General features: G+C 38.0%; 2 protein-coding genes across 2 annotated transcripts; one reads left to right on the forward strand and one right to left on the reverse strand.

Annotated features, from left to right (window-relative positions):
• Positions 1-98: 98 nt before the first annotated feature.
• Positions 99-23873, forward strand: lars1b (leucyl-tRNA synthetase 1b). The gene is made up of 32 exons (XM_080867731.1): positions 99-256; positions 492-613; positions 958-1045; positions 1158-1238; positions 1484-1621; positions 1881-2042; positions 2279-2391; positions 2622-2685; positions 3245-3333; positions 3490-3715; positions 3883-3970; positions 5435-5511; positions 6926-6979; positions 7081-7221; positions 7566-7643; positions 7734-7819; positions 8032-8097; positions 8301-8383; positions 9339-9477; positions 9739-9951; positions 10888-10945; positions 11734-11797; positions 12934-13117; positions 13307-13397; positions 13610-13750; positions 15010-15150; positions 18113-18223; positions 18476-18586; positions 19768-19872; positions 20624-20719; positions 20967-21099; positions 22915-23873. Exons 1-32 carry the CDS (start codon positions 251-253, stop codon positions 23118-23120), a joined length of 3555 nt encoding a protein of 1184 aa, XP_080723857.1. The 5' UTR covers positions 99-250; the 3' UTR covers positions 23121-23873.
• On the reverse strand, positions 15988-17533 carry LOC308387013 (leucine--tRNA ligase, cytoplasmic-like; the record flags this gene model as incomplete). The annotated part of the gene is made up of 6 exons (XM_080866885.1): positions 17445-17533; positions 17203-17343; positions 16781-16858; positions 16602-16687; positions 16324-16389; positions 15988-16120 (listed from the first exon to the last, which is right to left on the reverse strand). The coding sequence occupies exons 1-6, from the start codon at positions 17463-17465 to the stop codon at positions 15988-15990; spliced, it is 525 nt and encodes a 174-aa protein (XP_080723011.1). The 5' UTR covers positions 17466-17533.
• Positions 23874-25290: the final 1417 nt, after the last annotated feature.

Raw genomic sequence — 25290 nt, forward strand, 5'->3', positions numbered from 1 at the left:
CCGCACATATGAGGGCTTGTATTTGTTTATCAAAGTAATTAAGATTAATAAATCTTAGCTATTCTAATTAATGTGCAAATACAACAGATAGGTTAAGATACGTCTGAAAAGTCAGATGGACTACATTTCCCAGAAAACCAAGCGAACGGTGTCATCAGCCAGGCACCGGTGGCGTGGGTTTCTCTTGTCAAACTAGACACTATTTCTTCTTTTTGAACAGTATAACTAATTACTTGCAGTTTTAGACAAAATGACGGTAGGTCCAATCTTTTAATTACTCGCAGTATGAAATGGTTGATGCTAGTTTTTTGTAAAAAAGAAAATTTCTGCCTTAGAGCATTAATTCAATGTGGCTGTTAGCAAAGTTAGCTAACATGAGCTGTTGAGACAATTACAGAAATAAAAAAAGTCTGACTCTGTTAAGCTGGATATTGCGGCTGTTATTGTTATGACATTCAGTTTGTGATTATTTGCTCGACGGTACATTTCAGGAGCGGAAAGGAACAGCAAAGCTGGACTTCCTGAGAAAGATTGAATTGGAAATCCAGGAGAAATGGGAGAGGGAGAGAACATTTGAGCAAGATGCACCGACAACAGTCGGGGAAAGTACAAAGTGAGTATCTTTTCAGTTTTCAAGAACAACTACGTGATCAGTTTTCTGAACAGTTTTACAGTATTTCTCAAATTGTTCCAGATAGAGAATATGCAACTGTAAGCCCATATATAAAGAAAGATTTCCAAAGATTTGCAGCACACTGGAATGTGAAAGTAGTTTCTGTAGAACTTCCTTGTAGAACTAAATATATTGTAATAGGTATGTAGTACATTTTTGTTGCTGAATCATGTTGTCTGATGTTGTTTCATAGTTCACACTACAATATTGGGAAAACCTGTTGGGTTGCAGCTAAATTGTTTGTTTGTTTTTTACCTTACCTTTTTTTTTTTTTTACCTTCTAGTAAAAACAAGTACCTGGTCACCTTTCCCTATCCTTACATGAATGGCCGTTTGCACCTTGGCCATACATTCAGTTTTTCAAAATGTGAGGTAAGTTTAAAGGCAGACATCGACCTGAGTCACCACCTGTTGCAAATAAGTTAAGATTGAGAAATTTGATATGTGGTCTCTTACCGATTGTTGTTCATTTGTCTTCCTGCAGTTTGCTGTTGGTTACCAGTCTCTTAAGGGAAAGAAATGCCTCTTTCCATTCGGGTTGCACTGTACAGGAATGCCGATCAAAGTAAGTAATGTTGGGTTTGTTTTTTTTATTCAGAAACTTTTCATAAGATTTCTAGGTGTCTATAATCTGACATAATCTTATCACTTTTCATCATATAAACATGCAATTACAGTTTGTTCTTATTGTCCCAAAATCAACTTTTAACATAACTGTTTTATGCTACTATCTATCTGTCATAATCCATCTCTCTTAAACAGATCTTTGTGTTTTTTCTGATATTTTTAATCAATAATTGTATCCATCAGGCCTGTGCAGACAAGCTGAAGAGAGAGATGGAGTTGTATGGAAACCCTCCACAGTTTCCAGAGGAGGAGGAAGAAGAGAAACAACAGCAAACAACATCTGATGAAATCATTATCAAGGACAAAGCAAAGGGCAAAAAGGTTAGGATCACAGGGCAGAAATGCTATTTTCAAAATGAATTTATTATACTTATGCTATTATGACAAAAGCTTGAGCTGTTTTTTTAAGGCCTTTATTACCCAGGACAGAATTTGCAGAGTTAAGATGAAAGCAGTACCATAAAATTTGGTTTGAAGGTGTAAAAAATTAGTCTGTTATCTAAGTAGTGTATGGCTTCATTTTTTCAGATAAAAGAAAGTTTGTTAACATTCTGCAATCTCTTTCTTGTTTCTTTGCCAGAGTAAAGCAGTGGCCAAATCTGGATCCACCGCTTTCCAGTGGGACATCATGAGGTCTCTGGGCTTAACTGACCAGGAGATTGTCAAGTTTGCTGATGCTGAACACTGGCTGGATTACTTCCCTCCTTTGGCTGTCAAAGATCTCAAAGGGATGGGAGTCAAGGTGGCTTTCTCTGTTTGTTTGTTTTATCTGTCTGTGGTTTGATTAAAATTATTTTTAAGACTAAACTGCACATACCTTTTAAACATTCATGCAGTTTCATGTGGCAAAACATTGTAATTTTTAAATAAGAGACACAAAAAGTACAGTGACATTGATGCATCCATGTTTTCATGGCTAAAGGAAGGCACTGAATTTATTCAGTTGTGCTGACATGCTGTTATGTCATTACCTCATAGGTGGACTGGAGGCGTTCATTCATCACCACAGACGTGAACCCCTTCTACGACTCCTTTGTCAGGTGGCAGTTTGTTACTCTAAAAGAGAGGAAAAAGATCAAATTTGGTAAAAGGTGAGATGCTTTCAGGTTTTCTTGTCGTCTACCACAAGGTTTGGTTTTTTTTATGATATAGGGAAAAAATCATCATAGTTTATATATGACTGTTTTTTTCAAGTGGCTTTCTTTCCCAATTCTGTTTAATTTGATGTCTTCCTTTTAGTCTTCTTTGAGTCTATTCTGAGTCTGTATATTCTGTTTATATTATTGAGTCTATATCGTGACTATTCTGAACTCCCCTGCAGGTATACTATCTACTGTCCCAAGGATGGACAGCCATGCATGGACCATGACAGACAGACAGGAGAGGTAGACGTCCTCAGCTTGACAGAAAAAATTATTTATTCTGAAACTGTAGTATTGTTTAAGATTAGGTACACCTCACTAGTGTCAGGGTTGGCCCCATCCATATTGACATGATAGCATCACATAGTTGCTGCAGATTTGTCAGAACAAGAACTAGCAGGAGTGGGGCCCCATGTGGTCTTCTGCTTCGTAGTTTCGATATGTTGTGCATCCAGAGATGTCCTTCTGTCTGTAACAAGGGCTTATTTCAGTTGTTGTTGCTTTCCTATCAGGTCGAAGCAGTTTTCTACTTTTTGGATCATTCTGTCTTTAGAGATGGTTGTGTCATAAAAACCAAGTAGACTAATAACAGCAGCAACAACAATGCCACATTCAAAGTGACTTAATACCTAATAAAGTGACAATGTTGAGGTGTATTTAACCACAGATTTACTGCAGGAAATGCTTAAAAATGTTTGTTTTACTTATTTTACCACAAAACTTTCTTACAATTTAAATTGTAGTGATTGAGGAACTTTTATTTATCAAATTTTCTTCCTTAACATTTGTGCTTCACTTATAGGGAGTTGGACCTCAGGAATACACCCTGATCAAGATGAAGGTCGTTGAACCCTACACAGCAAAATTCAAATCCAAGGTCTTTTATAGCAGGTAACAAATACTTAATGCTGTACTTCCACAAAAAAGAAAACAAAACTTTCTTGGAGATGACAGGTTTACAAAGAAAGACTGATTTAATCCCCTTGAATATAACTGTCATCCTTTTTAAATCCTGTCACTAAGCCTTAGTTTCGGTACTTCCCACAGCGGTATGAAAGGCAAAAACATCTTCCTGGTGGCTGCTACACTTAGACCAGAGACCATGTTTGGTCAGACCAACTGCTGGGTGAGACCTGACATGAAGTATGTTGCTTTTGAGACAACCAGTGGGGACGTCTTCATCTCCACCAGAAGGGCTGCCAGGAATATGTCTTTCCAGGGCTTCACCAAGGAAAATGGAGTGGTGCCAGTAATAATGGAAGTACTGGGACAGGTACTACTTTTTTCATGTGCTGCTTCCAGCTACAGCAAATAAGTTCAGATCATTTAGATGGATTTATTTAATTTCAGTGGAATAAAAAATAAAATGCTATCTAATATTAAACCAGCAGTTCGTGTATCTAATTCAGTGGCCTTTTTTCTTTTTTTTGGTCTTTGTAGGATATCCTCGGCTGTGCCCTGAGTGCTCCTCTGACCTCCTATAACATCATCTATGCTCTCCCTATGCTCACCATCAAGGAGGATAAAGGTATGAGCCAAAATGCTAGGATTAGATTTGTAGCTTAAATTTCAGTACATTTTTGTTTTTGAGAAATTGTGCCTTTTCTTTTGAGGCAGAAATTTCTCACATTTAAGCATCATAGTTGTAGATGGACGCTGTTGCTGATTGCACTCAAAACAGCAGGAATATTCCTGAGGAGTGGCACCCTCCTCTCTTATGTACTTGGCAATCACAAGTAGGGCTGTTCGATATAACAATATATATCGGATGATGTTATAAAAACGTCTATGTTTCATTTTACGCTATCGTTTGTTTCGTGGTGTTGCAAAATAAACTGTTTACTGTAATATTTTTTCATCGTTTTGATGGTCACTGTAGTGACTATATTAATTTCTTAAAGTTCTCTCTTTCTCTTATATTTAATATAAACACACTACAGACGGACAAGCGCCTCTTTTTATGCGTTGTGGTTAGCAACAAGGATGGTAACACCATCGCGTGTCCGCTTGTTTATGTTCCACATAAACCTTTCACAATAAAGCTCAAGATCCTGTTGAGACTTTTCAAAATAAACTGAATCACGTGAAAGAGCAGATTATTTAAGGATGAGAAGAGAAAAGAGCCGCCAGGTGCTAAAAAAAATAAACCTTTAGACTCAAACGTTAGAACAGGCTTTTCCCCGCAGCACGCTGTGTAATAAATGCTCACAAAGAAAACGGCGGCATTTACAACTTATGTCTAAAAATGTATAGTTTCATGCATCGGTTAAAACACTCGACTCCAGCTACATGACGCGCAGCTGGAAACACTTCACGCAAGTCGAGCTGCCCGAGATTCACAGAATTTACAGAAAATGTTACATTTTTGTGATTTATATCGTTATCGACGATAGAATTCTTATATCGGGATATGAGATTTTGGTCATATCGCACAGCCCTAATCACAAGTAGTTCTAAATAGTTCAGTTTTTCCACCTCTTGCTGTCTTCTGCACAGAATCTGACTGAAATTTGATTTATCCTCATTTATAACACTGTCTTATTTTGCTTGAGCTATATAGAAAAATTCTTGGGACTCAAAATAGCAGGACAAGGTCAAGGTAGAATTCAGAAGCATTGTTTGCAATGTCAAAGGATGGATGCTATAAGTTCTTGTTTCCCTCCAGCGCATAACATTTGCAATCATTTAAAATCGACTTATTGCAGAGTGTTTCTATTCTGTTAGAAGTCAGACTTCTCTATTTTTCTTGTCTGTGTTGCTCCAGGGTAGTAGTTTGTCTCTTTGTACTCATGTGTCCTATTGAGGAATCTCTGTAGAGTTAGTAATAATTGGAATTTCTCAATGACTAAGTTGATATGTCACAATTTTAATAATAAATGCCCCCTGTGTCATCATGTTTCTGAGGGTTATGAAGGGTAAGGGAAAAGAATAAAAAACTGCATTATCATTTTATAGATTTTATGCATTGTTGTGTCTTTCCTGTCTGTCTTAGGTACTGGGGTTGTTACCAGTGTACCATCTGATGCTCCTGATGACATTGCTGCTCTCAGGGACATCAAGAAAAAACAGGTGACGATATAAACCTACGAAAAGTTCTTGAGCCATCCTGCATTTCTTTGTATTTTTCAAAGTTTTTCTTTGGATATTGACTTCTTTTGCACTCATTTTTTAATCCAGTCTTTTTGTCTGATCTGATCAAAGCGGAAAAAGGCACCTAACTCGAGGGATGAATAGTTTTGTGTCTACACATGACAGTCAACATATCGAAGAACTTTGTTACTTCAGGCATTTTTGATACTAGCAGCTTGTCAAAAAAACGAGTTTCTCGTGTTCTGAAAACACAAAAAATGCTAATGATTGAACAGTTTCACAGTCATAAAATATTATTTTTGTACCAACAAGGTGATTTACAATAAGCTTTTAGAGGAAAACATATCTGGACATGATGTGCAGTATGTTCTGAAATTAGCTTTTTGAGGAATCTGGACAAGTGGAGAACACAACAAGGAGTGGCAGTCCTAAAAATTATCTATAGCAGTTGAACATGATTTAAAAGTCATTTCTTTAAGAAATGTGAAAAACTACAGCAAAAACCTGACACAGGAAAGGTGGCTTTCAAGATTTTTAAAGAAAACAGGGAGAAAAGGCTGAGGTATGCCAAATTACACCACATGATGGAATCAGTGGCAGCAGGTCTTAGGAAGTGATTCATCCAAATTGGAATTTTGGTGTCAGGAGACAAATACAACAGAGAGTGTGAATAGCTGTAAATCTGTAAAACACGGTGGAGGCTCTGTCATGCATTCCAGCCAGTGATGTTGGTGATCTTGTTAAAACTGATGGAATGATGAATACAAAAAGTATCATGACATTTTAATCCACCAAAAAAACAAACAAACAAACAAAAAAACCCAGAAAGGTTTTTTTCTGTGGTAATGTCGTCATGTTTTAGGATGACCATGATCCCAGACACATTTCAGTAAATTAATCATGAATAAAACCAAGTGGAACGCCATCAGTCAAGTGATGGACTCCCCAGAGCCCGGAGCTCAACATTATTGAAACTGTGGGATCCTACTAACAGAGAACAAAACAAAAGACAGGCAGCATCCAAAGAAGAGCTTTGAATGTCCTCCTAGAAGCCTGGAGAACTATTTGCAAAGGCTACTTAAAGAAACGACAAGAAAATTTGCCTAAGAGAGTTCAAGTTGCATTGAATAGCTCATTAGAATTGTGCAGACTCTGTTTTTGCCTTATCTGCTGTATTTCCATTTATGTGTACAGATGTATCAATAAATCACTACACTTATTTACCATTTCCATATCAGAATCAAAAGAAATATAAAGGTTCTGATACCATCCAGCAATAAGTTCAAGTGCGTAATATTTTAATTTGATGTTAGTTTTGTGGGCAAAATGTAGTCATTTCTTCTCACATCCTTTTTGTTGATGTCACTGTTCTTTGTTGGACTTGGAATAAAAGGCGCTGCGGGAGAAGTATGGAATTGAGGACAAGATGGTTCTGCCTTTTGAGCCGGTAAGCTGAACTAGTAAAGTCCATTCATTTTACTTATGCTGCACAAAATTCATGCATTCAGTGTCACCATGCAAAGTCATTGTGCTTTTATTTGTGTGCAGATCCCTATCATTGAGATTCCAGGATATGGCAACCTGTCTGCTCCTCTGGTGTGTGATGAGCTGAAGATTCAGAGCCAGAATGACAAGGAGAAACTGGCTGAAGCCAAGGAGAAGGTTTATCTGAAGGGATTTTATGAAGGGGTGAGTGCCATTAGCATTCAAAGCATCTATGTTAGTTAACAAAATGTGGTCTGTCTGCAAAAGCCCTGCAGGTATACGTTTTAGGTTTGAAGCTTGTATTGTTTATCTCCCAGGCACAAATCAAGTAGTTCGAAGCTTAAGGCTAGCCTAAATCATTCATCAACTGTCTGTGGATTTTTAGGTACCCTCAGGTAGTTTTCTTCTGTTTACCATCGTTAAACACTGAAGCAAGAAGAAGTTCTGTAACCATTTGTGAGGCATAGCTCATTTGCTGGTAAATCTTGTAAATAGTTCAAACAGTGCATCAGTGTGTTTGACTTTCTGCTAATAATCTTCTGTCCTAGATCATGCTTGTGGAAGGCTACAAGGGCCAGAAGGTCCAGGATGTCAAGAAGCCCATCCAGAAGATGATCGTTGAAAGGGTAAAAAAAATATTTGCAGAGTCACAAAAAGTTATTGTTTATTTCTTTCTGTATTATTATTATTATTGACTCTATTTTCATGTATTCCAGGGAGAAGCCATGATCTACATGGAGCCAGAAAAGCAGGTCATGTCACGTTCAGCTGACGAGTGTGTGGTGGCTCTTTGTGACCAGTGGTGAGTGCTGCTGGAACTGTAAAATAAAGTTATAATTGTTGGTGTTTGATACTTTGAATTACAAAGTGACAAAAAGTTAACAGCTGGTTAAGTTTAAACTAGTTTCAGTCATTCTGGTCATGAAACTCTTGTAATTTTAACTTTTTAAAAACATTTTTAGTGTTTACTGTCTTCAATAAGCCTTATGCAAATATTATTTGTTTATCCCACAGGTATTTGGATTATGGGGATGCTGAGTGGAAGCAGCAGGCCAACGAAGCCCTGAAGTCATTGGAAACGTAAGATCTCTGATGCAATTGATTTGCATTATATATCAAATTTGTCTTTTCTAGTGTTTTTGTGGGGGATCTTGTAAAGGTTCAGAACACCAATTTATTATTTTCCTATAAGCTTTATGCTGGAAATAAAATGTTTCAGTCCAAAGTCTTGTCTAATTCATGTTTTGTTTTGTTTTTATGTTTCATTTTGCAACACCATACAGATTTTGTGAGGAGACCAGAAGAAACTTTGAGGCAACATTGGACTGGCTGCAGGAGCATGCCTGCTCACGTACCTATGGTCTTGGTAGGTGGTTTCAGTGTGTGTGTGTGTGTGTGTGTGTGTGTGTGTGTGTGTGTGTGTGTGTGTGTGTGTGTGTGTGTGTTCAGTAAATATTTATACGGTAACTAACCATCACTCTTATTTATCTTTAGCTTTTCTGGCACTTTTAAGATCATGATTGTCTAATTGGAAACAGTTTTTTTTATATAAAGATTTGAACTTGTATTTGAGCGATGCTCTTGGTCTATAGATGGAGACAAAGGACTAATGATTGGACACCTAGCAACACTCCATCTCTGATGGTTTTTATAAGAATAGATGCAGACTGAAGGCCAGCTGGCATTCAGCGCAGGACACTGCAGTACAGTCTAGGCTAGCTGTAAACTGTTCCTCACTGTATAAATCTCTCCACATGTTTTAAGAATAAAAAACACAAAGTCTATCCAGTCATTTTACCAGACAATTAGCCTGTAAGACGTTTAACATTGTCACCAACCTGAGTTTAGCTGATCTCAGGCTGCTTAAATAGTTGATCTTTTGTAAATTCTTCTAAACAGGGATTCCAAAATCCTAAAAATCTAATCTGTGGAAAAAAGTGTCAAACTATTTGTGTGAAAGCACAAGTTACTTTGGTGTCTGGTTTGATTTGGTTTATTTGACAACAGAGTTACATTTCGGCTTGTGTACAGAAGATCACACAGTAAAGCCAAGACTTTGTTCTACATTTCCTCAATATTTGGCACCAGTGTGTACAGTTTGACAAGAAAACATTGTTTTAAAACAGATGAGATGTCGGTTGTCATAAAATGAATAATTTTGGTTTTCTTTCTCATTCGTGTGTGTGTGTGTGTGTGTGTGTGTGTGTGTGTGTGTGTGTGTGTGTGTGTGTGTGTGTGTGTGTGTGTGTGTGTGTGTGTGTGTGTGTGTGTGTGTGTGTGTGTGTGTGTGTGTGTGTGCGTGCATCCCCTGGTTACCATAGGAACGCGGCTGCCTTGGGACGAGCAGTGGCTGATTGAGTCCCTGTCAGACTCCACCATCTACATGGCTTACTACACCGTAGCCCACCTTCTGCAGGGAGGTGTGCTTAACGGCCAAGGAGAGTCACCACTGGGAATCAAGTATGGATGCATCACATGCATGTGCACACAAATATGCAGAAATCAGTAATTCCAAATCATTGTTCATTTAAGTCTCGTCCCTTCTTTTGCACTAAAATAAATGTCAAATTAAAATGAAGCATGTACAGTCAGCTATTGAATTATATAAAATGCACACAGTCACACCAAGCATTCAATTTCTTCTTTTCACCTCACTTGAACACAATAAGTCTCTGTTTCTAGCCTCATTTATGTCTTTTCTCTTTTTTTTCTCTACCACAGGCCAGAGCAGATGACTAGAGAGGTGTGGGACTTCATCTTCTTTAAGACTTCTCCGTTCCCTAAGACCAACATCCCTAAAGAGCATCTGCAGAGGCTTAGAAGGGAGTTTGAGTACTGGTACCCCGTGGATGTCCGTGTATCTGGCAAAGATCTGGTGCCCAACCATTTGTCATATTACCTGTACAACCATGTGGCCATGTGGCCCAAAGACAAGTAAGTTTGCCCACTGGACTGACCAGAACAAAAAAAGAGGACAGGAATGAGGGGCGACAAACAAAATTTCGAACCTCCAGCTATCAGCTTTGAATGACACTCTTATCATGCTACAAAAATGATGTTCTCTAGTCTAATTGTGACATTTTTTTCACATCCACTTAGCTGATATTCCATAAAAATGTGATTGACAGTTAAATGAATATTTTTGGCAAGTGTGCCCAACACAACAAGCATCTCTAAAGAGCTCTAATTAACACATTATATCCCATTAGTTTAATACATGCAAAAGTAAGTGTGTAAAAACATTTCAGCAGTTCACGACTGGTACACTGGTCTAATTCTTGGCTTAGATGAGTAACTTTTTGGAGTTTCTAGTGGTTGCCATGGAAACAGTCCTTTTGAGTCTGTTTTATACCCTTATTTGATGTCACTCTTGGCTCGGACTCACTGGATTTGATCTTATTTTGCCGTAGTTTCCGTAACTCTTTCTGTATTTATGTACATAAGTTAAAATAAGTTTTGGGTTTTTTTTTTTTTTACATTATGTTACGGTGACGCTACAGTAAGGTGAGATGACAATAATTCAGATTCAGTAATAGAATATTTATAATTATGTCAGGTACTATATGCCTTTTTTAAGGTTTTGGTAATGTTGCATTATCAGAATGTGATAATACTGTGCTTTTTACCATTTAAGATGTAAATCAATAATCACAATACAGTGTAATGTTATCAGTGTCATAATGATGTTTTTTAACATACTGCCAATCTTCCTTTTGTTTTGCTGAATTTTTATTTTTTTTATTTTTAATAAACTGAGCTCAGCTTTGCATTTGGGTAAACTTCCCTATGATAATGGCAGTAATGATGAAAATAACAAGATAACACTAAAAAAAAATATTTTTTTCTCTCTCTTTTTTTTCTTTTTTACAGCGGGAAGTGGCCACAAGCAGTGCGAGCTAATGGACATCTGCTCCTCAACTCTGAAAAGGTATGTGAAGTATTAAGCTGTATGTATTACTTTAAAATCATTTAATTTGCTATTAGGTTATAACCCTGTAAGTTTAGGACCCTGTACCATGCCCCAAGTCTAACATACCCCATATATAAACAAACAAGGATATTTTGTTGCCATGATACCAGGTCTCTCTTGGAAATGAGATTTTTAATCTCAATGAGATTTTTTTTTACCTGGATAAATGAAGGACTAATAAAAAAATATCTTTCTGTTATTGCAGTTTAGTCAGTTTAGTCAAGCAGGTCACATGAAGCAGTTTATCATCTCACTAAAATAACACAGGGTTTCCCAATCTAGCTAAGTGCTTGTTGTCATGAAAGGATTGGCCTTGAGAGCCTCTGACCACTCTACCTTGACCACTAATGCTCATCATAGAAATACAAAGATATTAGATACAATAGAAAAATTTTAGACTCTGCTACTCTCTACGCACAGAGGTCCCCCCCGTTAGAACTGCCTTCACAGTCCAGGAAAGCTAGGGCTAAAGTTACCTGGTTAACATGAAATCTCGCTTTCTTTCTGGTTTCATTTGATGGGATCTTTTGTGTTCCTTGACTGACCGACAGATTTTAAACATAACAGCCAAACATTTCTCAAATAAGCTTTAAGTTCTGAATGGTTTTAGGAATGCCATTTTCTGTTTTTGCTGCTGATTCTATTTTGTAGTTGGGTTCTTTTGTGGTTTTAAACACAGAAAGACTGTGTGGGTGGGCAGACCTGAAAGATTGCGGCTGCTAACATCTGTTTCTTTTATCGACCAGATGTCCAAATCAACTGGAAATTTCCTCACTCTCAGCCAAGCCATTGACAAGTTTTCAGCAGACGGTATAATCAGTTTCTTCTTGATTTATCTCTCCTTCTGTCTTTTTTATTTCTTTCCCTCTTCATAGTTTTCTTCTCAATGGCGCTTTCATCTTACCATGAAACCTGGGAGAAAACACTTCAGGTGTACATTTGGAACAGATTTCAACTGTGTTTTCCCAGTGCATGGGCTGTTATGGATGATTATATTGTTAACATCTCTTATCCCCTGGTGATGGTGTTTAGAAAATGAACCCATTTTGATAAGATAGATGAGGTTTTGATGTTGAGTATTATGAGTTGTTGTATTTGTCAGGTCAGTCAGTGGACTGTAAGTAAGACATTTCTGTATAATTATGTAATATGCACACTTTAAAATAGAGAATGCATGATGTTCTCAATATCAATGTGTGTTCTAAGATGAGAAGCTTTTAATTAGTGTTCAACATTTTGTTTTGTTGTTGCAAAAGAATTGCCTCTATCATTCATGTATTATGTATTTACAGATGTATTATATTCAAGGAATGCGGTTTCAAAAGATAAAAAGCAAATAAAATATTTAGAAGAATATAAGAGGAAGATAAATTGTGTTTTTAGAAATGGCTGGAAAGTGAGAACATTACAACTTATATGTTTGGTATAATGTTGATTATCCACAGGGAATTGAAGACTTGTGTTTTTCCTCTCTATATGTTTACTTTTTTCCTTTATGTTAGCGATGGATAATTTCCACCTTCTTTTTTTTTTTTTTAATATATCTTCAGTGAGCTGAAGAATAGATGGATAGTTCATGCTTCTATAGAAGATATCCTGCTGTGGGAGGAAACAGCTTCATGGTCTGCCAGCAGATAGACACATAAAGTTGTTCCTGTCTTAAAGCTAGGAGGGATGTCTGCTGAATAACTGACGTTTTCTCAAGCTTTGGAATTTTCCACAGAGCCTCTGTACTTCACCTTTTGTTGAACTATTTTGCTGAATAGAAAAAAAGTGCTGTGTTCATTGTATATCCTGAATAGAGGATTCAGATAATTGGATATTAAACTGGAGCAAATTACAAAGGCAGTTGCGTTTGTGAGAGTGACCGTATATCAGTTTTACATCTATTATATTGTACCTGTACATTCTGCTGTTTTAACACATGTTCTCATTTCCATTCTCAGGTATGCGTCTGGCTCTAGCGGATGCTGGAGACACAGTGGAGGATGCTAACTTTGTAGAGACCATGGCTGATGCTGGCATCCTGCGCCTCTACACCTGGGTGGAATGGGTGAAGGAGATGATTGCCAACCAGAACAACCTGAGGACGGGACCTGCAGACACCTTTAATGATCGGGTTTTTTCCAGGTAGTCTGAGGATTTAAAAGTGTCTGGAATGAAAAGGATTTACAAGTTCTGAAATTTATTGAATTTCAGCCTTGATAAAGCAAAAGAATCCACAGCTATGTCTGCATTAATAAATGTAAGGCGAAAGCCTGATTGTGGTTAAATGTTTTGAAAGTACATTTTTAAAAAATAATTTTCTTTCCTGTTTAGTGAGATGAATTCAGGCATCCTGAAGACAGAGCAGCACTATGAGAGGATGATGTACAAGGAGGCTTTGAAAAGTGGCTTTTTCGAATTTCAGGTAAATTAAATTGATAAAATTCCACCTCTGAGAGTCCTTAATAATTTGATGAGATCATATAAGAGACAATGTAGCATGATTTCAAGTACCCATAATCTACAACAGTAGTAGAGCATTTAGATTCCAGATACTGCGGTCATCGTTAAATCAGTAGAAGAGACTGACTCGAGTTTCGCTGATGAACCTTGTGTTGTTTTATTGTGTGTATTTAGGCAGCCAAAGATAAGTATCGGGAGCTGGCCATCGAAGGCATGCACAGAGACCTTGTCTTCCAGTTCATAGAAAGGCAAACTCTGCTGCTGGCCCCCATCTGCCCGCACCTTTGTGAATACACTTGGGGTCTGCTTGGCAAGGTAAGAAACACATGGATTTAGCGTCGTATTCCTGTTTTCAGGCTCTGAGTTGGCTCTGTGCTCTGACTTGACTCATATCTAACTTCTCCTTTCTGTCCTTAGTTCTTATCTGTCTTGTATATTTTAGAGTAAAACAGGAATACAGTCAAAAGAAACATTTTAACATCCAGTGTTTGTTTGTATTCATGAGTAGAATTGGGATCAAGGAGCTGAAAGCTACAGCTTTAGGTAGACCTCTGGGTAGCTCTGGGCCCGCTGCTTATTACCTGTGTGAAATGGTTACTGACTTTCTCACTGTTGATGTACATATCCACCGGGAGCATATCTTCGCACTATGGATCTTTTTCTCACTGCAGCATGAAGCAAATGCACACACAGGTGCACACTTCAAATAGCACAGGGAGACAAATATATTTTTAACACTCAAATTTATGAATATGAAGGAGTGCAGCTGTGATGGAAATGGATTTTTGGCTGTCGCTAGGCAAAAAAAAAAGCCCCAACACCAGTATGTTCTCCAGTCATGTGTTCACTACCACTAACTAAAGAGCTAAGAGGCACTCGGTACACAGAGAACTTACACATGCCACTGTTATGATACCATTGTGACCTCTGGTTGTGTAGTTATGATAACACTAAAGTTTGTGTAGCAGTCACCAAAACCAATGCTACCCAAATGCTTCACAGAAACACAGAGTAAGAGAACAAACTAGGAGAAAATTTAAAAAGAAATTACTAATCAATTTAGCATAGGCCGTGCAAGATTTAACTGCAATTTCAAAATTGGAATAAGATACAGTGTGATTCCAATTGTAATGAATAACTTCAAATTAACATACAAATCTAAAAGTAAAAAGAAAACGATGGAGTTAAAAATGTCAAAAGAAATCAAATCTATACTAAAATGTATATTTTATAGAAAGCCTTACATATGAGCTTTTTTTTTTTTTCTTTTTCCAGAAAGCTTTTTTTTTTTTTTTTTTTTTTTTTTAAATAAATGATTAATAAGAAAACACTAATGAGGCAAGCCAGATTTCCTGGGCAGGGCTAACAGCAAACACTTGATTGCCTTTTTGTCTTTAAACTTGAGGAGGGAACAATTAACAGGTTTCTACTTGAGGATCTGAGGCTGTGTACTACTTGGTATGAGAACAGCAGTCCCAGCAGATATTCTGGAGCTGGGCCCAGCCATGAAAGTTTTTAAAAGTTTACACTGCTCACTAAGTGACTGTTTTTTCTTCTCTATTTCTGCTTGACAGACTGGCTCTCTGATGAAGGCATCATGGCCTGTGGCTGGGCCCGTGGACGAGGTTCTGATTCGTTCCTCTCAATATTTGATGGAAACTGCTCACGACCTTCGTCTTCGCCTCAAAGCCTACATGCTTCCGCCTAAAAGCAAGGTAAGATATGAAGTTGTCTGTACACTTTGCCTTCGTGGATATGCTGTAACTTTTGAGTTGCAACATAAAACAGACTGATGTAACTCTACAGCAGCATCCTATATCCTTTCTGATACACTTGCGAGCTTATGTCTGTGTTCACAGCAGGAAAGCCAGTCTATTGTTTGTTAACAGTTCCGCACTTCAATAAGTGGCTGTAGGCAGCTTAGAGAAAAGCAAAACAAGTATTGACAACATCTAAGACAGGCAATATCTCAGGTTTCCAGGCCCCCGTTATTGATTTACTGGAAATGCTTTGTTGCCATTGAGGTAGGATTGGAAAGATGATGGGAAAAGAGAAGAAAAAGGAGAAAGGAAAAGGTTTTTTTTTTTTTTCTTTTTTAAATATAGTTATTTTTTCATACCATAAGCGTTCTCAGCAGCAACATCTATGTTGTTAGCATGTGAGTTCTAAATCTGCCCAGAAAAGGGGATTTGTGAGTATGTACAAAAAATTAAAAATATAATAAAACCAAAAAGTAATAAAACCAAAAAAAATAAATAAATTTGGTAACCTGGCCAGGGTATACTCCACCTCTCACCTTATGATGGCTGGGATAGGCTCCAGGCCCCCTAAACCCCACCCCCACGTAGAAAATATGGAATATTTTATCAAGTAACATACAGTAAAATCATTTCCCACAGCCGCATATATCCAGTATTTTCCCATTATAGAATAATACCTGTGCAACTTTTTACATACTGTGACAATATAATATGAAGGTACATTTGTGAAAACAAACATACAGTGCAATTGTCAGCTGTCATGTAATACAAGTTCACAGATCATTATGTCTGCTAAAGAACAAACACACACACACACACACACACACACTGAAACCACCTACCAAGACCATAGGTACGTGAGCAGGCATGCTCCTGCAGCCAGTCCAATGTTGCCTCAAAGTTTCTTCTGGTCTCCTCACAAAATCTGTATGGTGTTGCAAAATGAAACATAAAAACAAAACAAAACATGAATTAGACAAGACTTTGGACTGAAACATTTTATTTCCAGCATAAAGCTTATAGGCAAATAATAAATTGGTGTTCTGAACCTTTACAAGATCCCCCACAAAAACACTAGAAAAGACAAATTTGATATATAATGCAAATCAATTGCATCAGAGATCTTACGTTTCCAATGACTTCAGGGCTTCGTTGGCCTGCTGCTTCCACTCAGCATCCCCATAATCCAAATACCTGTGGGATAAACAAATAATATTTGCATAAGGCTTATTGAAGACAGTAAACACTAAAAATGTTTTTAAAAAGTTAAAATTACAAGAGTTTCATGACCAGAATGACTGAAACTAGTTTAAACTTAACCAGCTGTTAACTTTTTGTCACTTTGTAATTCAAAGTATCAAACACCAACAATTATAACTTTATTTTACAGTTCCAGCAGCACTCACCACTGGTCACAAAGAGCCACCACACACTCGTCAGCTGAACGTGACATGACCTGCTTTTCTGGCTCCATGTAGATCATGGCTTCTCCCTGGAATACATGAAAATAGAGTCAATAATAATAATAATAATACAGAAATAAATAAACGATAACTTTTTGTGACTCTGCAAATATTTTTTTTACCCTTTCAACCATCATCTTCTGGATGGGCTTCTTGACATCCTGGACCTTCTGGCCCTTGTAGCCTTCCACAAGCATGATCTAGGACAGAGGATTATTAGCAGAAAGTCAAACACACTGATGCACTGTTTGAACTATTTACAAGATTTACCAGCAAATGAGCTATGCCTCACAAATGGTTACAGAACTTCTTCTTGCTTCAGTGTTTAACGATGGTAAACAGAAGAAAACTACCTGAGGGTACCTAAAAATCCACAGACAGTTGATGAATGATTTAGGCTAGCCTTAAGCTTCGAACTACTTGATTTGTGCCTGGGAGATAAACAATACAAGCTTCAAACCTAAAACGTATACCTGCAGGGCTTTTGCAGACAGACCACATTTTGTTAACTAACATAGATGCTTTGAATGCTAATGGCACTCACCCCTTCATAAAATCCCTTCAGATAAACCTTCTCCTTGGCTTCAGCCAGTTTCTCCTTGTCATTCTGGCTCTGAATCTTCAGCTCATCACACACCAGAGGAGCAGACAGGTTGCCATATCCTGGAATCTCAATGATAGGGATCTGCACACAAATAAAAGCACAATGACTTTGCATGGTGACACTGAATGCATGAATTTTGTGCAGCATAAGTAAAATGAATGGACTTTACTAGTTCAGCTTACCGGCTCAAAAGGCAGAACCATCTTGTCCTCAATTCCATACTTCTCCCGCAGCGCCTTTTATTCCAAGTCCAACAAAGAACAGTGACATCAACAAAAAGGATGTGAGAAGAAATGACTACATTTTGCCCACAAAACTAACATCAAATTAAAATATTACGCACTTGAACTTATTGCTGGATGGTATCAGAACCTTTATATTTCTTTTGATTCTGATATGGAAATGGTAAATAAGTGTAGTGATTTATTGATACATCTGTACACATAAATGGAAATACAGCAGATAAGGCAAAAACAGAGTCTGCACAATTCTAATGAGCTATTCAATGCAACTTGAACTCTCTTAGGCAAATTTTCTTGTCGTTTCTTTAAGTAGCCTTTGCAAATAGTTCTCCAGGCTTCTTGGAGGACATTCAAAGCTCTTCTTTGGATGCTGCCTGTCTTTTGTTTTGTTCTCTGTTAGTAGGATCCCACAGTTTCAATAATGTTGAGCTCCGGGCTCTGGGGAGTCCATCACTTTTGTTTGTTTGGCTTTTTTCCTTGAATAATCCAAACCCTGTTGGAATCTGATTGAGGCCACCTTGTTTTGTGGACCTGATGTATGAATAAACAAGATGAATGTGAAAGGCTTCTTATAAACACAAACATTAATCCTGTTTTCCTTCCAACAGAAAGGTGACTCCAAGCCTCCAGCCAAGCCCTCCCACTGCACCATCTACGTGGCCAAAAGCTACCCTCCATGGCAGCACAGTGCCTTATCCCTGCTCGGCAAGCACTACAAGGTAGGGAACGAACACACAAAGCCCAACATTATTCACAGCATTAGGTTTGAAGATTTATTGTTTGCTGAAGAACTGCAGGTCTGCCTAGTGGTGCAATAATATGCTTATTTCTGTAAATCAGTAATTTCAGAATTAAATGATTATGTAATTGAATTCTTTCAGTTTCTCTGTGTCTTCCTATCGATGCTCCTGTTTGTTTAAGTTTATTAATTGTTTCTTTTTTTCTTTTTCTGTTCCTGTTTGTATGTCTAGACCAACAACGGGGTCCTTCCGGACAACAAAGTGATAGCGAGTGAACTAGGCGCTCTGCCAGAACTGAAGAAATACATGAAGAGAGTCATGCCTTTTGTAGCCATGATCAAGGTAAAAATATTGAAAGGCCAACATTAATGTTTCACTATGAAGACGTACACAGCCCACTCTCCACCAATGATCATAAACCATTTTGTCATCTTTACACATAGATGGAATTTTCCAGAGATGTTTTTTCACTTGTGATTTCCTTTTTAATAAGTCTCTTACACAACAGTCAACCCATAAGTTGACTGTTTTTTCACACTGATCAACTTCTGATTGGTGGAAAGTCTTCCCTGATAATTTGTTGGGAAGATTGGAGTTGAAAAGCTATTTTCTTTTTTTTTTTTTTCTTTTTTTTTTTTGTGCTTTGTGTTAAACAATAACAAAACTGTAGACAATACAATGAAAAATTTGAACAAGTGTTACACTGACATTACAGAGAAATTTCAGGAATACTTGTTCTGCACAGTTTAACGTGTTTATTGATTGAAAAGAACACAAAACACTTTTGATGGGCTGTGTCAACCACTTTCCATTTATTTGCAGCATCCACAAAAATTCTGTTCACTGTCTCGGCCGCAGGTCTGCATGTCTTAATTTACAATTTTCATCCCCACCTTTCATGTTACAAAAACGTTTCTAAAAGCAGTAGCCACCAGATGATACAAATATCACAAATAACATTATGCCTGCAGTTGCTGTTTCTGTTATATAAAGCTACATATTCACTCAAGATCAAGTGGTGCTAATAAATGATCAGAAGCATTGTTGCTTATTAAAATTTTAGAAGCCACATCTCTTGTGCTCTGGGCTTTGTTCAGGTTTCGCTCTTTCACTGCAGTGATCAAAAAGAATGAAGCTAATAAATAGTCATGATGAGCTTTGTATTCATCCACGGTCTGTCTCTCAAGCTGGTCTTGTATCTTTCATGTTGATTTATCTCCCTGCGTTATTTGTTTGTTTTTAACTTTTTTGGCTCATAAACATTTGTTTCTTGATAATCTTGTGGTGGTGGCATCAACATAGCAATGAACTTTGTGTGCGCGCTGTATTATAAACGAAAGCACGATTGCCTCAGTAATGAGATGAATTTTTATATTTCCAAATATCTCAGCTTCTGTGTAAAATTATACCAAGGAAATCCTCTGCACTTCCTCAATGGAGTTATTATTCATTGCCTTGTTGATCATTCGCGATGATAGCTCTGATTCTTATCATGTACGATGGGATCTTCTTTTTTTCTTTAGGAGAACCTGGAGAAGAATGGACCCAGAGTTTTGGATTTGGAGCTGGAATTTGATGAGCGAGCAGTTCTCATGGAGAACCTGGTCTACTTGACTAATTCTTTGGAGGTAAGCTTTATGATCCAACCTTTACCCCACGTTGTTGGTGTCTAAAATTTGTTGGACAACAACTGTGCAGCAAAGTGTGCAGAACTTTGGTTCAGTGTGTCTTCACATAAATGTCAAACTCGCACAGAGATGCTTTAAAGCTGAGTTTTACTCCCTTTGCAGAAGTAAGTTGAGGAAATCCTGAGCTCAGTTCTCTGCAGAAAATCCCCTTAATACCACTGTCTACACAAAAGCTTAGCCTAGGCGGGGAAAAAGGGGGGGGAAAAAAAGCCCAAAGTCCCCAGGATACTTCTGCAAAACCAGCAGATTTAACCACAGAAAAGGAAAATTGCACTTAATGTACATCAAAGCAAAAGCTCGGCTTAAATTCTCATGTTTCTGATAGATCATAGCTAAAGATAAGTTGATGACAAGGAAGACATAATGAAATGAAATACGCTGTATCATGTAGGACTAAAAAAGCGTGATACATTACCTTACTCACAAACCAACTCTAAGAAGTGGGTTAACTGGTGTGGCTTGAAATAGGCTTGTAGATCATAGGACAGATGAGGAGAGAAGCACTTTGTCTGTTGCCATTTGTGGTCTTCTTTAAAGACCCAAGTACAAACTAGTCTCCCATTACTGTAGCATGGTTAGTATGCCCAGCATTTGCCAGTGTGCATACCAAACGCACCTGTAAACATACTCCCTGTGGACTACACTGCTGAGCTGATTATCTTTTTCCCCCTCCATCGTTTCTCTTTGACAGTTGGAGCAGATTGACATCTTGTTTGCTTCTGAGGCTGATGACAAAGTGAAGGAGGACTGTTGCCCAGGGAAACCGTTCAGTGTTTTCAGATCAGAGGTAAATACTTTTCAATGCTTATTAGCTTTGGCCAGACTTGCGTGTTAGAGGATCACTTTTAGCTTTTTTTCCTCACTAACACGTTTGTCCACAGTTTTCATATGTTCTTTATGGCTGTGCTCATTTTACTGACCTATTTCATTTTGTGGAGCAGCCAGTGATGAACAAAGAAATTTATTTTATTTATACTCATATCAAAAAGCCAGTTTTGCATTTTTCTTTTCTCCTCGTTTTTTAATCCCCGTAGCCTGGAGTTTCTGTGTCCTTGGTCAACCCTCAGCCGTGCAATGGCATGTTTTCTACAAAGGTTGACATCCGACAGGGGGACAGCAGAGACAGCATCGTCCGCAGGCTAGCCAAGGTCAACAGACTCATTAAAGGTTAGTAAGACAAAAATAAATAAAGCCAAAATGACTTTTAGTGACTAAATCAAGAGGATAAAAGTATTTGCTCAGTTTAGTTGAAAGCATTTGGGTTCAGTTAACCAACATCATGCGATGTTCAACACACATTTGTCTTATATCTTTCTTCTATCTTTCTGACCCATCTTTTCTACTCTTCCCCAGCCTGTTGTAATCATATAGGAGTGGGGAAGGTTTGAGTGACAGAGTGAATTGACTGGGCCAGTGTGATGGGTATGAAACCATACCTCAGGTTTTAAATGTCCCCAGGTACACAGTGGCCTTAACATTTGTGAAAAGTTTAGAATAACATGACTGAATAACTGAGCTAGAAGGGCCTTTATCACAGGGGGTTAAATAAACAGTGGGGAAAATAATTTCTTGGTCCCCTGCTGAATTTGTAAGTTTACTCACTTACAAAGAAATAAACAATCTCTAATTTTATGAAAATTTCATTTTAATAAAGAGAGACAATACCAACCCAAGCTTTACATAAATTACATAAAAGTGATAAATTGATTTGCATGTCATTGTGTGAAATAAGTATTTGATCTCCAAGCCAAACATGATTTAGTACTTAGTGGAGAAACCCTTGTTTGTAAGCACAGCGGTAAGATGTTTCTTGTAGTTGGTCACGAGGTTTGCACACATCTCAGGAGGGAGTTTGGCCCACTCCTCTTTACAGAAAGTCTCTAAATCATTTAGGTTTCTTGGATGGTGCTTGGTAACTTGAATCTTCAGCAGCTCACTCCATAGATTTACTATAGGACTGAGATCTGAAGGCTGGTTAGGTCACATGACCTTAATGTGCTTCTTCATTAGCCACTCCTTAGTTTCCTTGGTGGTATGTTTTGGGTCACTGTCATGCTGGAAGACCCAGCGTGGGGGAAGGAGGTTTGCATCCAAGATTTTACAGTTCATGACCTCATGTGCCTTCTGGAGCACGGGGACTTTGCAGGCGCAGCAAGATTTCAATCCATTACGGCGTAGTGTGTTGCCAATGGTATTCTTGGTGACTGTGGTCCCAACTTCCTTCATATCATTAACAACTTTGCTGAGCAAAGTAGCATTGGGATGATCCACCACCTCGCTCTCTTTCTTTCACTCTCTTTCAGCTATTTAGACAGCCTCAGTGTCTCTGCACAAAGACACTTACTGTAGAGCGTTCATTTACCTTCGCTTCAGTCATCTTTAATTCCAAGCTAATTTATGTGAGCTCTCTGATGACAGCTGACAGCCATATCATGCCGTTAAAACTGTGGCAAATATCTCTGCCAGTGTGTTGCTAACACAACAACCACCAGCCATCCTTCATCAAATTTGTGCGAACCGCTTGAGAAAGCTTTCCGCTGTGATTGCACCACCAGGCACTCTGCCTTTTGAGAGGTTCTGCTTCTGCTGTTTCCATATTGTCTTTTATGTTTGGCTTTAGTTTTGTGTTATGCTTTCAGATTTGAAAAGAAAAACTGAATAATGTTGGCTTAGAACAGTTCAATATATGACCCAATTTTCTTTGTAGCCTGTTTTCTTTCACTTCTCTGTTCTCTGCCTGTAATGTCTCATCTCAATTTTTTTTTTCTGTGTATCTCAGTGAAGTCTCTCTTTCTTTTCATTTTTCCATCCTGCTTCTTCTTTTATATTCTCCAATTTCCCCAATCTCAAGCATAGCTTTCTGTTTCTGTACTGGTTTATCTATCCCACCTCCAGTACTTCTGCATTTCTCAGTTGTTTTGTTTCCCATGTTTCTTGTCTGTTTTGCCTCACCTCTGTCTCCTTCCACTTTCACTCCACCAGATCTGTCCAGAGTCAAGTTGATGAGGTATGAGGACCCTTTGCTCGGCCCTCGCCGGCTGCCTGTCCTGGGACAGGAGGAACAAGGCAAACTGCTCATCTCCAACAAATCTGTGTTCAACATCAATCTGGAGGAGAAGAAGGTCACTCTGGCTGACAACGGCCTAACTGTAGACATTGGCGACACTCTGGTTTATCTGGTTCATTAGAATAACATTGAACACACACACACACACACACACACACACACAGAGGTGAGGGGGCATGTTCAGTAGTTGTTGAGCTTTGTTGAAGATTCAAATGCATCAAGAAATGTTACAGCAAAACAACTCATTTTGATTTAAAGCATCAGGGCAGCAACTCAAAGCTGTATCTGTTTTATAATTGATATTTCTGTTTGTAAACTGATGAGTGTGACATCAGGAAATTCTGAAACTTGCTGGACCTAAAATGATGGCTTCTGTCTTCTTTTCTTTAAAACAAATTCTATATTTGTAGTACATCCACATCTGCCTCTGGGCTATCCCTTTGGTACAGTTTTCTCCTTAAGAAGTCAGTATTGCAAAACAGTTATAACAAAATACTGCAAACTTATCCTAAAAGTTTTGACCTTTTTTGTCATGGTTGCAATCAAGGACAGCACTAGAATTTGTCATCTGTTTTGCAGGACTCAGGAACTCAGTCAGCGGTGTCCATATTAAAATCGTCTGTAGAGTTTATTCTCGTCACAGAAAACCACTGTTTTGATGTATGTTTATGTTGTGAGACTGCTCCTGCATCCTCCAGAATGCCTGATGGTTTCATACAGAGGGTAACGTGCCTTGTGTTGTTTTATACATCCAAGGTGAGGCGCATCGTTCCCTTATGTTTGTCAGCCTGTCAGACAGCATTCCTGTTTTCTAGCTGTGGATGGTGCTTGTCTGGCTTTTCCAGATGAATAATAAAACCTATGAAACATTAAACCTCTGTGGTGTTTGTCTCCCTCTAACCCCTATGCTGGCAGTTGCGCAATAAAACAAAATATGTTTACTTAAGATTTATACTTATGGGCATGTTTGAGATCTCTGTGCTTTTCACACCTCTGTTAGCTTCTACTCCATCACATCTCACAGGGAGCTAAAGTGTTAGTGTTAGTCAAGTGTTAAAATTAAGATTCAAGAGTTAAATCTAGATGTCTATAGTGAAAGGTTAGAGGTCATTTGAGGAGTAAAGCAGCCTGGATCCAACTACTGTACAGCCAATATCTCTTCTGTTAATTCACCAAATCTTTGTTCTAAAACAAAATATAAACACACTGTGCATGAGGTTACTCTACCTCTTTATCAGAATCAACCAACAATCTTGCAGCTGAAAAATTGAGTCTGAGAGTCTCATGTTAAAATGTCAAACGTGCAATATTTGGGGAAAAAAAATCTTTTTTACAGCCTGATGGAAATAGATTTGATTGACAGGTCTCCCAGCACACCATCCAAGGTGTTTGTCAGGCCTGAAAACTGCTCTCACTGCATTTGTGCTTTTGGTCCCTTTTGGAACATTTTTAATGGAATTAACCTCCACAGGCTGCTCATATTTAATGCTTTCACAATATAGTCCAGAGCTTTTTAAAGTGAAAATGGTGAGAAAATTCAATTGGAATTCAATATTTATCACCATTATAATAATTTAACTCTATGCTCGCTGATTGCAAAAATCCTCACAACTATCAATAATAAACAAAAATTGCTTATTGCGAGTAAATCTGTGCACTCAACGCAGTAACAGGACATCTTGCATGTGTGGAACTTGTAAATACATTTCCCACTCTAATATTATGACCTCCCTCAACCACTCTGTTGAGTTCTGCTCTCAGTAAGCTCAGAAGAAAATGACTGTAATTTGTTTCCTTTTAGATTATTCTGTAATGCTTCTGGTGTTTGTTGATGCAAAGGTAATATAATATAATCACATTTATTTTCTAGTCTTCCAGACCACTCAAAGAGCTTTTAACTACAAGTCACACTTTAACTATACATTCATGCAGCACTTTATTCTTTACACTTAAAAAAATGTGTCCACCTTACATCCATGGCCTTTTTAGATACACCAGTTATTTTAGCCATGTTTTTGAACTGTGGGAGAAACCAACACAGGAACAGAGAGAACATGTAAACTCCACAGAGAAACAAGTTCTGCCCCCCATCTAAGAAGTTTTGGTTTAGGTAAGTGGAATCAATCGTTTTGTGATGCAGAACTAATTGGCAGATATGTGTGTTTGTGCATGGTGCTAGCCAAGCCTGCCAGTCTTACCTTCTTGCCCAAGGATGGTAACTTCTTGTTCCAAAAAACTAAGCTGGCGTTATAGACTGACATGGAATTTGATTTAAAAAAAGATCCAAGCTG

Source organism: Rhamphochromis sp. 'chilingali' (assembly GCF_963969265.1).
Source record: "Rhamphochromis sp. 'chilingali' genome assembly, chromosome: 19".
NCBI classification, from domain to species: domain Eukaryota; kingdom Metazoa; phylum Chordata; class Actinopteri; order Cichliformes; family Cichlidae; genus Rhamphochromis; species Rhamphochromis sp. 'chilingali'.

Excerpts from the sequence above, each read along its gene's own strand:
- lars1b (XM_080867731.1), top strand. Across the intron at positions 5,512-6,925 it reads GGGACATCAAGAAAAAACAG|GCGCTGCGGGAGAAGTATGG; the intron begins GTGACGATATAA and ends TTGGAATAAAAG. Across the intron at positions 11,798-12,933 it reads TGACAAGTTTTCAGCAGACG|GTATGCGTCTGGCTCTAGCG; the intron begins GTATAATCAGTT and ends TTCCATTCTCAG.